General features: G+C 42.1%; 1 protein-coding gene across 3 annotated transcripts in view; it reads right to left on the reverse strand.

Moving 5' to 3' along the window:
- Positions 1-13,495, reverse strand: part of dop1b (DOP1 leucine zipper like protein B) — a 176,303-nt gene that overhangs the window by 38,065 nt on the left and 124,743 nt on the right. For all 3 annotated transcript variants that reach the window (XM_072513343.1, XM_072513341.1, XM_072513342.1), the window contains exons 22-28: positions 11,191-11,316; positions 10,027-10,164; positions 7,720-7,775; positions 6,960-7,064; positions 5,441-5,507; positions 5,182-5,326; positions 3,514-3,596 (exon numbers count right to left, since the gene is read on the reverse strand). In XM_072513343.1, the coding sequence (XP_072369444.1) occupies positions 3,514-3,596; positions 5,182-5,326; positions 5,441-5,507; positions 6,960-7,064; positions 7,720-7,775; positions 10,027-10,164; positions 11,191-11,316 (720 nt within the window). The remainder of the gene's footprint in view (positions 1-3,513; positions 3,597-5,181; positions 5,327-5,440; positions 5,508-6,959; positions 7,065-7,719; positions 7,776-10,026; positions 10,165-11,190; positions 11,317-13,495) is intronic.

Below are 13,495 nucleotides of genomic sequence, written 5' to 3' on the forward strand. Positions count from 1 at the left end.
GCCCACTTTTCATCCGCCTGCATATGTACAGGTCTCCATTTTCTCATCAAGACATCATTTTTACGGTAATAACACTCTGGTAAACTCTCAGATTCCTCTTCCTTATATGCTTTCTGATATATCCGTTTTATGTCTACATCTTTCTCTCGTAACTCCGCCAACTAAAGATATTCGCCTCACCTCCACCTGTTCTTGTTCTTTCTGATAATTGCACTTCAACTTCACTCTTTAATTTCTCCTCGTCTTAACCTGTGACTTTGCGACCTTGTTACTACATAATTCGGAAAAATTCCAGGATATGCGTCCTTCAACACTTCAGTTGACTGATTTTCCACTGGCTTATCAACCACAGTAGGCATCACTCCCACCTGCGATCCAGCTATATCATTACCCAAGATAAACTGTATTCCTGGACAAGATAGTTTACCTATTACTCCTACTACCACTTCACCACTCTTCACTGGACTTTCCAACCTTACCTTATATAATGGAACGCTACTCTTCTCACCCTGAATTCCACATATCACCACCTATTCTGGCAACATTCTTCCCAAATTACATAATTCCTTATCTCTTACCATTAAAGATTGACTAGCCCCTGTATCTCTTAAAATTGTGACTTCTTTACCTGCTCCTCCTGATACACGAGTAAACTTTACCCACACAAGTAAATTCTTTAAAGACATCTGGCACCTTCTTAACAATTACTTCTTGAACAGGCTGTACAATCGTTTGCACCTCTTTCGCTTCCCTTGGGCTTTCCTTTACCACTCTAACAAACCGCACTGTCTTATTCTGTTTTACAACATCAGCCTTCCCAGTGCTTTTCTTCAACCACTGACTTTACATGGCCTAGTTTCCTGTAAAAATATCTGAAACCTTTCATTTATTTTCCACCCTCCAGGATTTCTTTTTTAATCTGAAGTACACTCTCTTCATTGTCTCCCATCAGATCACCTTTACCTTTACCAGTTGAGTATTTCTCATGTCCCCAGTTTCTATCCCTCACCGGCTGAAACTGATGTCGGAAACCAATCTTTGATTTATGAACTAATTCATAATCATCTGCCATTTCCGCTGCTAATCGCGCAGTTTTAACCCTGTTCTTCCACATGAGTTCTCACTACATCAGGAATTGAGTTTTTAAACTCCTCCAAAAGTATAATTTCTTCATTCGTTTGGTCTATTTTCAAAGCCCTTATCCACCTATCAAAATTACTCTGTTTGAGCCTTTCAAACTCCATGTATGTTTGACCAAATTCTTTCCTTAAATTTCTAAACCTTTGTCTGTAAGCTTCAGGCACTAGCTCAGATGCACTGGAGATGGATTTCTTCACCTCCTCATGCGTTCCTGATACCTCCTCCGGTCGTGATGCAAACACTTCACTAGCTCTACCTATCAGCTTTGTTTGAATCAGTAACACCCATATGTCCTGTGGCCATTTCATTTGTTTAGCTACCTTCTCAAATGAAATGAAAAAGGCTTCCACTTCCTTCTCGTCAAACCTTGGCAATGCTTGGACATATTTAAATAGATTCCCACCAAGCCTTCGACTATGACGCTCTTTCTCACTATCCTCATCACTATCATCCAACTGTACATTTCCATTAACGTCTGCCAATTTTAACTGATTGTCATGTTTCATGGCCATTTTCTGAAGTTCAAACTCCCTCTCTTTATATTTTTCCTTGATCTGTATCTCCCTTTCTTTTTCTTCTGCTAGGGCTAGTCTTTCCTTTCTCCTTTCTTCTCTCTCCTTTTCTTTTTCCTCTCTCTCACTCTCGTATGCCAGCCGCTTTAATTCTTTTTCATGTTCCATTTGTTTAATTTGCAAGTGAATTTGTGCCATTTCCAATAAGTCAAAGTCTATCTCAGGCAACTTTAAATGCTTAACCATCGCCATAATTACCTCATCTTTTCGAATTTTGTCAGGTAATGTTAACTGCAATGTTCTTGCCAAATCTAACAGTCTGCTTTTCGTTTCTGTCCGTAAGGTACTACATGTAACATTCTCCACCCCCAAAAGCTTCTGAGCCTCTGAAAGAGCCATTGTTCACAACACTCTCCCCACTTAAAATAAAATACACCAGAAAAGCAACAATCCTTCACTGTATTTATGTTCACAAAAGCCAATCCAATAGATAGACTTTTATCCCCCTCGAGCCCCCAATTGTTATGGGCGAGGCATTTTCAGAACCTCAAAATGGATCATGGAGTTCAACCATCTCTCCCTTTAATGTATTTGTTGCTTTTCCTAGCACACGGCTTGTCCCCTAGGTGTGATATTACAATTATGGACACGTGGGCTTTTAAACACAAAACACTGTTTATTCCATGAACTCAACTTAACATCTTAAATAAACATTGGATCTCTTAACATCCCTTACTTCAAAGATAACTCAGAAAATATTGCAACAGTAAATAATTCCTTAAAATGTTCCTTCAAACTTCCAAGAGACTTAACACCTTTAAACAAAATCACATCAGGTTAAAGGCTTTACTTTAAATCACCCAAATGATCCAGAGATAGTCTTTCATGGCAGAAATCCAGCTCACTGCAAAACACAGACACACACCCAGCTCTTTTCCAAACCAGAACTTCTCGAGCTGCTGTCTCAAACTGGCTTTCTACTTTTAAACTGCTCTCAGCAAAACCAGCCAGGCACTTTTTAGCTGCTCTCAGCAAAACCAGCCAGGCACTTTTTTAACTGCAACTTCAAAATGGCTGAACTGAGCTGACCTCCACCCACTCTATGACATCACTGTTTTCTTAAAGGTACATTGCTTAAACATCCGGTTCTTAAAGGCCCTCTCGCATGACAGCATGCTCTCCCAGTGTCTGTGTGAGTTTCCTCCCGGTGCTGTGGTTTCCTCCCACAGTCTGGAGGTATGCAGGTTAGCTGGGTTGGCCATGCTAAATTGTCCCTCAAGTGTCCAAAGTTTGGGTGGAGTTACGGGGAAAGGGTGGGGATGTGGGCCTAGGTAGGGTTCTCTTTCAGAGGGTTGGTGCAGACTCAATGGACCGAATGGCCTCCTTCTGAACTGTGGGGATTCAATAATTGTGTGTTTATTGTACTGACAACACATTAGGTGAAAAGAAAATGCACTCGAGAGAAATTAAACATCTTCTCACTAAATTGAAAATGATCCGGAGAAAAGGTGACAAATATGCTTACCTGCAGCACTAAGAGCGACAACTTGGCAGATTTCTATAATGAGTTACAGTGAAGTTATCACCAAAACAAGAATTTTCCAGTCCACACATGGCAGGACTGGAAATTTCCACCAGAAATCAATTGACATTTTGCCGAGTCGCCAAATCTTCTGTCCTGCCCACAATGGGTTTCACCACGGGCGGGACTGGAAAATGCTAGACCAGGTTGCAGAGTGGAACATAGAATGAAGCAGACATTTAAGATTGGCTGAGAAAAATACAGAGATAGAAGTTTAATTATGTCAATAAAAATGATCTGAGAATGAATTGACGGTATGAACTTGCACACAAGACTTACCTCAGCCAGTAAAGTTAAAGCTTGCACACTGTATAAAGAAGCGACCGCTGTTGATACTACAGCTGAGGGTGGGGAGAACGAACCTTGAAATCCAACAAAAACAATGTCTTACTTTACTTTTAGCGGTGACATTAAGTTCACCCAGCCACTGCAAGACACCAATTACATGTTGGACCAAGTACTTCTCAAAATGTACTATTAAAAACAATGAACAGTTATGTATATATCCAAACTGGACAACATTAAAATCCTCTCCACACACTGGTGAACAGAATCTAAGATACCTGTTATTCTTCATTCTTTCATGGGTCATGGGACAAGGCCAGAATTTGTTGCCCATCCCTAACTGTCCTTAAGTGGAGTGACTTGAGAGTCCATTTCAGAGGGCAGCTCAGAGTCAGCCACATTGCTGTGGATATAGAGTCACACATAGGCCAGACCCGTTAAGGATGGCAGATTTCCTTCTCAAAATAACATTAGTGAACCAGATCGGTTTTAACGACAATCAATGATTGTCATCATGGAGACTAGCTTTATATTCTAGATTTATTAGTGGAATTTAAATTCCACTAGCTGTCCTGGAAGCCATATCCCCAGAGCAATAGCCTAGTTCTCTGAATTACGAGTCCAATGATATTATCACTATGCCACCATCTTACATAGATACATTAGTTAGACATGTCACCTGTCATGACATCCACAACAGATCCTATTATATTTCTATCGTTACTGCGTACAAGATTTGTTGACAAGAGTATCACAACTTCGCATTTTAAAAATAGCAAAAAGCATGCCCAACACACAAGAAAAGTGAAACATGTTAAACATAGACTGCAATTGAAGGGACATCTGCAATTGAAGGGACATATTCTACAAATTTTGTGTGAAGCAGCAAGTTGGTTAGATTTATGATATTACACATCAGTTAAAACAGGTCTGCCACAAAATACTGCTTCCAAGCACAATGTCGTTCGTCACCACCTCCAGTACCAAGAAACTGAACTGCTTACATAACAGTTTCTCTTTATTTAATGTGAATTAAACATTTTGACAAAATGTACAAGCGTAGACAAAAATAAGTAAACAATAAGCATCACCAAAAGCAACGCAGCTGTTCTTTCCCCCCCATTTATTGTACTTGTGCCTCTCTACTTGGTCAACTTGCTCCCTTTTGCAAGCTGATAACATCTTGGCAGGCCAATGAGATTCCATGGTGTTGGCCCGCATGCCAGGTGTTACTGCACTTTTTGCTCACATTCGTGAAATTATCTTGAATGGACTGTATGCTTAGATGAGAAAAGATGCGAGGAGAGTGGAGTGGGACTTAAACACTGGCTGGACTGGTTGAGCCATGTTATCTGTTTTGCTCCGTATTATTGGAATCTATGCAATAAGAACCCAATATCCTGGTTCATGTTTGTTCCAATTATATTGGATGTCTCAGCAGATGGTCTCTGTGTGTAGTCATGCGACAAGGAAATGGTATCTCTATTTAATAACCAGTTGTCTGGGGTGGTAAGCAAGGCAGGGTGTTGTTTTCCTATTCCATAAGATACATGAAGCAGAAACAGGCCATTCAGTCCAAACAGCACAGCAGCTGCTGCTTAATTTAAAAAATATATTTATGCAATATAAGGCACTGAAAGTGTAGAGATTAAAGATACTCACCATGTTCAGCGACATCAGAATTGGTCTCCTCCAAATACACCTGAGGCCCAGCTTTCACTTCCAAATTTCTGCTCAGCCAGCTGGTCTGTTCAAGTGAGGAACCAACAACATTCCCCACAGCTTCAATTATCTTTTGGGCCACCTCCTTGTAAAAAGAAAGCACAAAACAGTTCCAACGCAAAATATGTAAAGCTATCAGAAATTAATGCATTAACTTTAACATGTTAAACTTAAGTTTAAAACAGAAATCCCATCTTACCTGCAGATCTCTTTGATCCTTTTTGTTATCCAAGTTAGGACTTCGAGACATGAAGTCATTTAATATTCTACAAATTAATTTCAAAAATTAAAAGTAGACAACATTACAGTAAAAGCTGGATAGGCGCACACCCGAACACAGTGGTTATCTGCACAACTCTGATACTCCTTCATGCACTGCAACCAAATCTTAAGCAAAGACGCAACACAGGCGGTGTGTGCACTCCACAAATCTTCTGTAAACTGCACCTCCAACCAAGTGGTGGCATCGTGGGCTAATAATGGTCGCCATATGTATCAGATTCTATATGGAGTATAAAAATACTTTTATAATCTTGGGAAAAGTGAGAGTACAGAATGAAGACAGTGAGGATTGACTGCAACAAGGGTAAAGTGCGATGGGTTGACTTGGGAATTTGGTGCAGGGTGGGGAGGAGAGGGGGAGATAAAATTAGAAAAAATGCTGGATAAACTCAGCAGGTCTGGCAGCATATTTGGAAAGAAAAAGTTGACATTTCCAGTCCAAATGACAATTCCACAGAGCAGGAGATGCTGGGTTTTATAAATACCTTTTTCCAGCCACCAGTAGCCTCCATCATTTTCAAGCTAGCAAGTTGTGACAAGTGGAGTGCTGCAAGGATCCGTGCTGTGGCCTCGACTATTTTATAATCTATATTCATGACTTGAATGAAGAGGCAGGGAGCAAAGCATTGACATTTGCTGACAATACAATGCTAGATGAAAATGCAAGTTTTGAGAAGAACACAAACTGTCGATCTCTTTGTAGCCTCTTTGAGTGGGCAAAAAGGTGGCTGATGGACTACAATGTACAGAGGTGTGAAGTTCTTCACTTTGGGCACAAGAGTAGAAAAGCAGAATGTTTTTTGAAAAGGTGTGAACATCATCAATGCTGATGTTCAGAGAGACTTGGGTGTGCTTATACAAGGAACACACAAAGTTAGTGTGTAGGTACAGCAAGAAATTAGGAAGACAAATGGCATGTTGGCCTTTGTGGAAGGGGATTGGAGTACAAGAATAAAAATGCTTTGCTACAACCACATGGGGGGTTTTGGTGAGACCACAGGTAGAACACTTGTGCAGTTCTGGTCTTCACATTTAAGGGATATACTTGCATTGGAGGCAGTACAGCAAAGATTGACTAGATTGGTCTCTGGGATGAGTTGTCCAATGATGAGAGGCTCAGTAAATTGGGTTTATATCTTCCAGAGATTAGAAGAATGAGATTTGATCTCGTTGAAGTAGTCAAGATTATGAACAGGCGTGACAAGGTAGATACTTAGCTATTGTGTCCCTTGGCTGGAGAATCTAGATCAAGGGCACAGTTTCAGAATAAGGGGCCAATCATTTAGGGCTGAGATAACGAGAAATTACTTCACTCAAAATGGCGGCGAATCTGTGCAATTCTCTACCCCAGAGGGTTGTGGATGCGACAATTCAGGATAGATATTTACAAAAATTGATGCAAACAATTCAGAAAGAAAATCGAAACATGTATTTACCTAAGTAACAGGAAATGCCCAGGTGGAGCTAAATTCAATTGAACTGATTCCTTCAACAGGCCGAGCAAGGATGGCAGAACATCCTGTAAATTGGCTATGGAAAGCCTGTAACAAAAGAAAATAGAGGTCAGCTGTCTAATTTGTTAGAAGTGAAATGCAGCGGAATAGGGTGGGCAGGGGGAAAACTGGATTTGATCCTCATTGTAGTGAGTTCCTGATTTGAACCAGTCACTTTTGATGTGGAGGAGTGGAGCTTCCGAGAGAGAAAGGAAAGCATAAAAATAGCCCTGCATTTCTCTATCCACCAGCTATTTATCTCCTCATAGCCACTCAAGAGAATCGAAGTCGGTGGGCCACCTTCATGACCTTGGGATGTCTAAAGGAACAAGAGGCCAGAAGGATTGTGGTGCCTTTCATAGGGACGATAAAAATTACAAATGCACATTGCCAATTGATGCAAAGGGATAAATGTTCGCTGGTTCTGGCAAAAATTCTATTTTGTAGTTTTGAAGCCACCTTGGACTATCCAATTCAAAAATGCAAAATTATGTTGTGAAAGACATACACAGTGTAACGGTAATATGTGGTTTTGGTCAAGGTGTTGGAAATAACTCCTTAACCTCAAAAAATTCAGAGATTCGTAACAATGATGCAGATTTTCAGGTTTACGTCACCTCATCCTTTTAACAGTTTTGCTACATCTCAATAACACGATTGCAAATGTAAGAAAATGTTTTAAGCTTTTGAATAGCAGAATTACCTCTGAATTAACGCAAAACTAAACTGCAGCATCGGGATATCAACCAAAGTCGGTTTCTGGAAAAGAAAACGTGATGAGCTATTCAATATTTTAAACCCACCTTTCAGTGGAGTTGAACAACTTAGAATTTTATACTATCAAATTGCATTTCTTTAAAATGGCACAGACGATTATGGACTTGCTGACAATTGTTTCACCATGAAACCACGGTACATATGACGCAGAGATTTCAGATTTGATATTTGGCGTGGATCAAGATCATGATTCCCAGGCAGAAAATTGGTGGGAAGACTGCAACTGCTTTCAGCATAGTTGCTTTAGGGAGAGAAACAAAAGCAAAACCATGCAGGATTCTTGCTGCTGATCGCAATTGTCATGAATGTTGAACTTCACAAGATTGTTCTGTTTTAAAATGTACCCTTTAACTGACGATAAACATAAACTTTTAGATCATTACCTCAAGTCCAGAGACAATCTCATGTAATTCTGCTGCCATGGGGAAAGAAACTCAAATAAAAACTCACTGAGGGGGAAGTGGTAGCTTTAACACCTTTCACAGTATCTCACACAAACAAAAAAAGGACAGCTGCTCAGGACAAGCAAGGGGATAGCTCAGTTTCTGTTCAAAAGAATGGAAACAAAACATACAGGACCTCATGAAGGTTTAAGCAATGGAAAGTGGTGGTTCAGTGGTATTATCACTGGATTAGTAAACCAGAGGCCCAGAGTAATGTTCAAGGTTCAAATCCCACCGTTGCAGATGGTGAAATTTGGATTTTTTTAAAACCCGGAATTTTTAAAAAATGTCTTACGATGACCATGAAACCATTGCCGATTGTTGTAAAATCCCATCTGGTTCATTAATGTCCTTTCAGGAAGGCAATCTGCCGTCTTTACCTGGTCTGGCCTCCACGCAACTCCAGATCCACAGCAATATGGTTGTCTCTTAACTGCCGCCTCAAGGGCAATTAGGGATGGGAATAAATGCTGGTGATTATCGTCTCCAAGGAAACCCGGGAGGAATGGAACCATTGCAAAGGGCACTGAAAGTTCCGAACTAGCATGGCAAGGATAGGTGAACCTCCACTGGAGAGCTGGGAGTGACAGCTGATCTGTTCCTTTTATTCTGCATTTCTGCCATCTGTGTGGCACACAGTAAAAGGGTTTTAGAATAAATATTTTGGTTATGCTCATTAGTTGATGCCAAAGTACCTTTTCTTTTGTTTGACATATTAGATGTCTGTTAATTAATGACTGATCGATGTTGATTTTAGTTTGTTTGTTGCAGTAAAAGTCTTAAACATGAAAATTGTGTCTTTTGGCTCTTTCCATCGGCCATTGGGAAATTCAATCATTCGGAGAGCTGCTGCAGACATGATAGGCCAAATGGCCTCCGACTGTGCTGTAACAAATCTGTGAATCTATGCGAATCATCCCTTATCGGTCGACATGCAGAACGTAACACAATCCACTGCTAGCTACTATAGGGATAGACATTATGCAACCACAGGTCAACAATGATGGAAAAGCCTGGTGGCAGTTGCTAGTTGCTCAATTGCTTGCAGAAATAATCAGAGAGCTACCAAGTATGCATCAGTAACTCGACAAGTGTCAACGTCTTGGAGTGGAGGAAAGGAGAATATTTTGGGGGGGGGGGAGAAATTTAAAAAAAAAAAAAAATTAAAAATAAAAATCGCTAACTATTTCACATTAAAACCAATAGCTAGCAGACGTTTAAACATGTCTTTGGGCGCGTTATCATCCACTTCATTTTCCTTTTGTGGAGAGGCATCTGGATTCTTAACATCTGTACACAAGGCTAAGGAGGAGAACATTGGTGGAATTACAGGCATACTTAGCACCAAACTTTATCTCCCATGTCATGTTATACTCTCATGAGCCATATTCCAAAAGGTTAGCAGAAATCTCTCCCAATAACACCGGCATCACATTTTGATTTTCAAAAGGGTTACACGATATAAAAGACGCTCTTTTGGAGTGAAGCGCCCATTATTTTTATCCCATTTAAATCTCTTTGACCTCTCCAACAGTGTCTGTCAGCAATGTTACTCAACCATGCCTGAGAGACAAGTGGCTCCCATTCGCACCCCCACCCCAAGGGTTGGTACTAGACCCAAATCACTTGACTACAACTCTAATGCCCCATTACTTGGTGCGATTCAGCCCAAGCTACAAATAAGTTTTAGTTTGCAACATTAAAACGCAGTACCTATTTCCATCCCCACTTGAATTCCAACTCATCTCTGACAAAATGTTAGAAATATATGAAAAAGAGCAGTGTTTTACCTCGTCTTTGGTTTGAGGTGGCTTCTTGACAACTTCTTTTATCAGTTGTAATATACTGTCAATGTTGAGTGTTTCCAGTGCTTGGACCAGCCCTACTAGTGTTAGTTGAGCTTCACTGGCTATGGGCAGAATCTGCATCTACAAAGATAAAGATGACCGTCAAATTATAATGAGGATTCACAAAAAAACCCATCATTTTTCAAAATAACTAGAACCCTTTTCAACAAAACGTTACGCCTTTGAAACAGCATGTTTTACTCGTAAACCTCACTATATGCAACGGATTCATCGGCTGTGAAAATGGTTTGCACAATGGCAATGAATCAAATTAAATAAATATTTAATTCGGACTGTCATGGGACAGATTATTTGCCTGTCACTTGTCAAGCTGCAGGAGCTGGTGGCAAATCTCTCCCGCCTCCTCCTTTGGTTGCTTGGGTTTGGATGAGAGAATGTGAAGCTCCAGAAGTTGAAGTTTGATTAAGTTTACAAATGGTTCTTGCAAAACCCATTTTCAACCAAGAAGACATTCCTCTTAAAAAATAAATTGCGCTCACCAGAAAGGAGAAGAAAAAGCTCAAGTTTACAAGATTTATTTTACTTGGGAACTTGCATTTATTTCCAGGTCTCAGGATACCCCAGAGCACTTAACATAGAAACTAGGAGCAGGAGTAGAGCATTCGGCCTAGCGTAGTTAATGTTGCAATGTAGGGACCATGGCAGCCAATATATGGACAGCAGATAATGACCAGATGTTTTATTTTTAATCATGCTAGTTGTGGGAAAATGTAGGCTAGGACACCCAGAGGGAGGAAATGGATAGAGCATATTAATTAATAATAAGTATGGTAAAAGCTTCAAAACAAAAGACATGTAGAGAACATGTATAGAAATAAGCATGCATCCAAGTGTCTATTTTTCAAAATATAACTATTGTTATATAGGGAAGCACTGCAGTCAATTTTGTGCACATCAAGGTTCCACAAGCAGCAAATAAACTCAATGTCAAACTCATCAGTTTTGTGGTGATGAATGAGGTTATACGTGGACTGAAACAAATAAAACTAATAACCTAATCTTCAGGAATTTCCTGGAAATAAATGCAAGTCAAGAATAAAACGAATATCCTTGCAATATACCCTGAGCAGTGAACGCCGATCTTACCTTGTTCCGACTTGTTTTTTTGCCCCTTTTCTTCTTGTTCCACACTGCTGCCACAGCCGCCATCAGGTGAACCCCCATCTGAGCAGCAAACGGATTCAGGAGCTCCAGAATTTTCTGTCTCAGTGTCTTTTAAAATAAAAGATTAAAATCTGAAAAATGGGCCGCTGGGACATTTTCTTCTTCACTACTCCCATTTTTACAGCCCTGATAGCTGCAGGTGTGACTGCCCTATCACAACCTTCCTCCCTTACTGGGTGCAATTTCACACTTGACATGCCCGATCAGCGGGCGGATCAGAAGTGGCCGCGATTCTTGGTCCAGTGCCGAGTCCAACAACAAACATCTCGATATTATGCCAACTGACACTTAAATCGTGTCCTCGTTGGATGGGCGGGGCTGGCAGGGATGGGACCAGTGTTCCATGGCAGCCCGCTGCAAACTTTAAAAGCAATGTCCACAGGCCACAGAAGAATCAGTGACTGCAGAATGGCCACTTCAAGGAGCTACAACAGGCAGGAGACGAGGAGGCCATCTCCAGCCCAATCATCTGGCACATGCTCATCACAGATTCCCTTGAAAGCTGGAGCCTCCTGTGGCACTGAACCTCTGTCATGTCAAGGTAGTTAAAAAATATACATATATTTTTATTGGCGTTTGGAGCTAGATACAAAAATCTGAGTGAAAGACAATGCAACAACAATAATAACAAAAAATAGAAACAACAGGATTTGAGCCCCTCGTTCTCACTATAACCATGGCTGGGACTCCAATACTAATTTACATTTACAACTTTACAATAGTGTTTGGTTTTTAGTGATTTGACGGGTTTGAGCTGGGGCCCCTACTTCTTGGCAGTAGGGGTTGCACCCAGCTTTACTCACATATATAGTTGGGATCCTTCCCCTCAATCGCTGGTAGACTCCATTCCACTTCGGGGATGGGGCCTCGAGTTTGAGGGAGGCCCCGGTTTCTCCTCATGTGAGGTCTGTGATTCCTCCAGTGAATGGCCCTCCACCCCATTCCTTGCGAGCTTCCCTCCCTCTAGACGACCTTTCCTGCCCACCTTTTTCTGCCCACCCCCTCCCTATCCCTCCCGCCTCCTCCGTTGGCTGCAAACAGGCCTGTGAAGAGGCTTGTGACTTTGTTCCACATACTATGGAATCTCTCCTCAGACCCTCTTATTTCAAATTTTATTTTTTTCCAGCCTCAGGAATTCGGCCAGATCGGAGAGTCATTCAGAGGCCCGGGGTGGCGCTGCTGACATCCACCCTAGCAGAAGTCTCCGCCTGGCATTCAATGAGGCAAAGGCCAGGGCGTCCGCCCCCTTCCATGTCCAGAGCTCTGGAAGCTCTGACACCCCATAGACCACCACACACGGGCAAGGCTCTATCTTGACCCCCACAACCTTGGACACAGCCTCAAAGAAGGCCACCCAGAACCCAAGAGTCTGGGGCAGAATTAGAACATGTGGGTGTAGCTGGTCAGGACGCCTGACGCCACTCGCACTCGTCCTCCACCTCTGGGAAGAACCCGCTAATTCACGTCAAGGTAAGGTGTTCTCTGTGCACTACCTTGAGCTGCATCAGGCTTAGCCCAGCTTAGGAGGAGGTGGAGTTGACTCTGTGCAGCGCCTCAACCAGGGTCCACCCCCCCCATCTCCATGCCCATTTCCTCCCCCCACTTCTATCTGGTCTCCTCCAGTGAAGTCTTGACCTTTTCTATAAATCATCGAAAAATGTCGCCGCATTGGTCATCTCCTAACCAGTCCTGCCCTATCATTGTGTCTGGGTCTCTGGAAGAACGTTTTTGTCTCCTTGCGAAGAAAGGTACTTAGCTGCAGCTATCTAAGCTCGTTCCCTTTCGGGAGTTGGAGCCTCTCTGTAAGTTCCCCCAGGGTCGCCAGTATGTCATCCACATATATATCCTCTACTATCAGAGTCACGCTGTCCTCCCCCCACTTCCCAAATGTGGTGTCTATCCTTGCCACTTCCTTAGGGCGGCTACTACCACTGGCTCTTGGTTTGTGTTTTTATTTGGGGGGGGGGGGGGGGGCGCACTGTGGCTACCGCTCAGATGTGGAGTATGTCCCTGCACTCATAACCAGTCCACCTACGGCTCCCTTAGCCACCTGCTCACCCACTCCGCGTTGGCCATCCAGTGGTAGAACAGAAGATTGGGTAGGGCCAGGCCCTCCATGTGCTACCCTCGTTGTAAAATAGGCTTGCGTACCGTAGGAACTTTTCTCCACCAGGTGAAGGGCACTTGTCGACCCTGGTGAAGAAGGATTTGGGGATGACGATCAGGA

Source organism: Scyliorhinus torazame, chromosome 8 (assembly GCF_047496885.1).
Source record: "Scyliorhinus torazame isolate Kashiwa2021f chromosome 8, sScyTor2.1, whole genome shotgun sequence".
Taxonomy (NCBI): domain Eukaryota; kingdom Metazoa; phylum Chordata; class Chondrichthyes; order Carcharhiniformes; family Scyliorhinidae; genus Scyliorhinus; species Scyliorhinus torazame.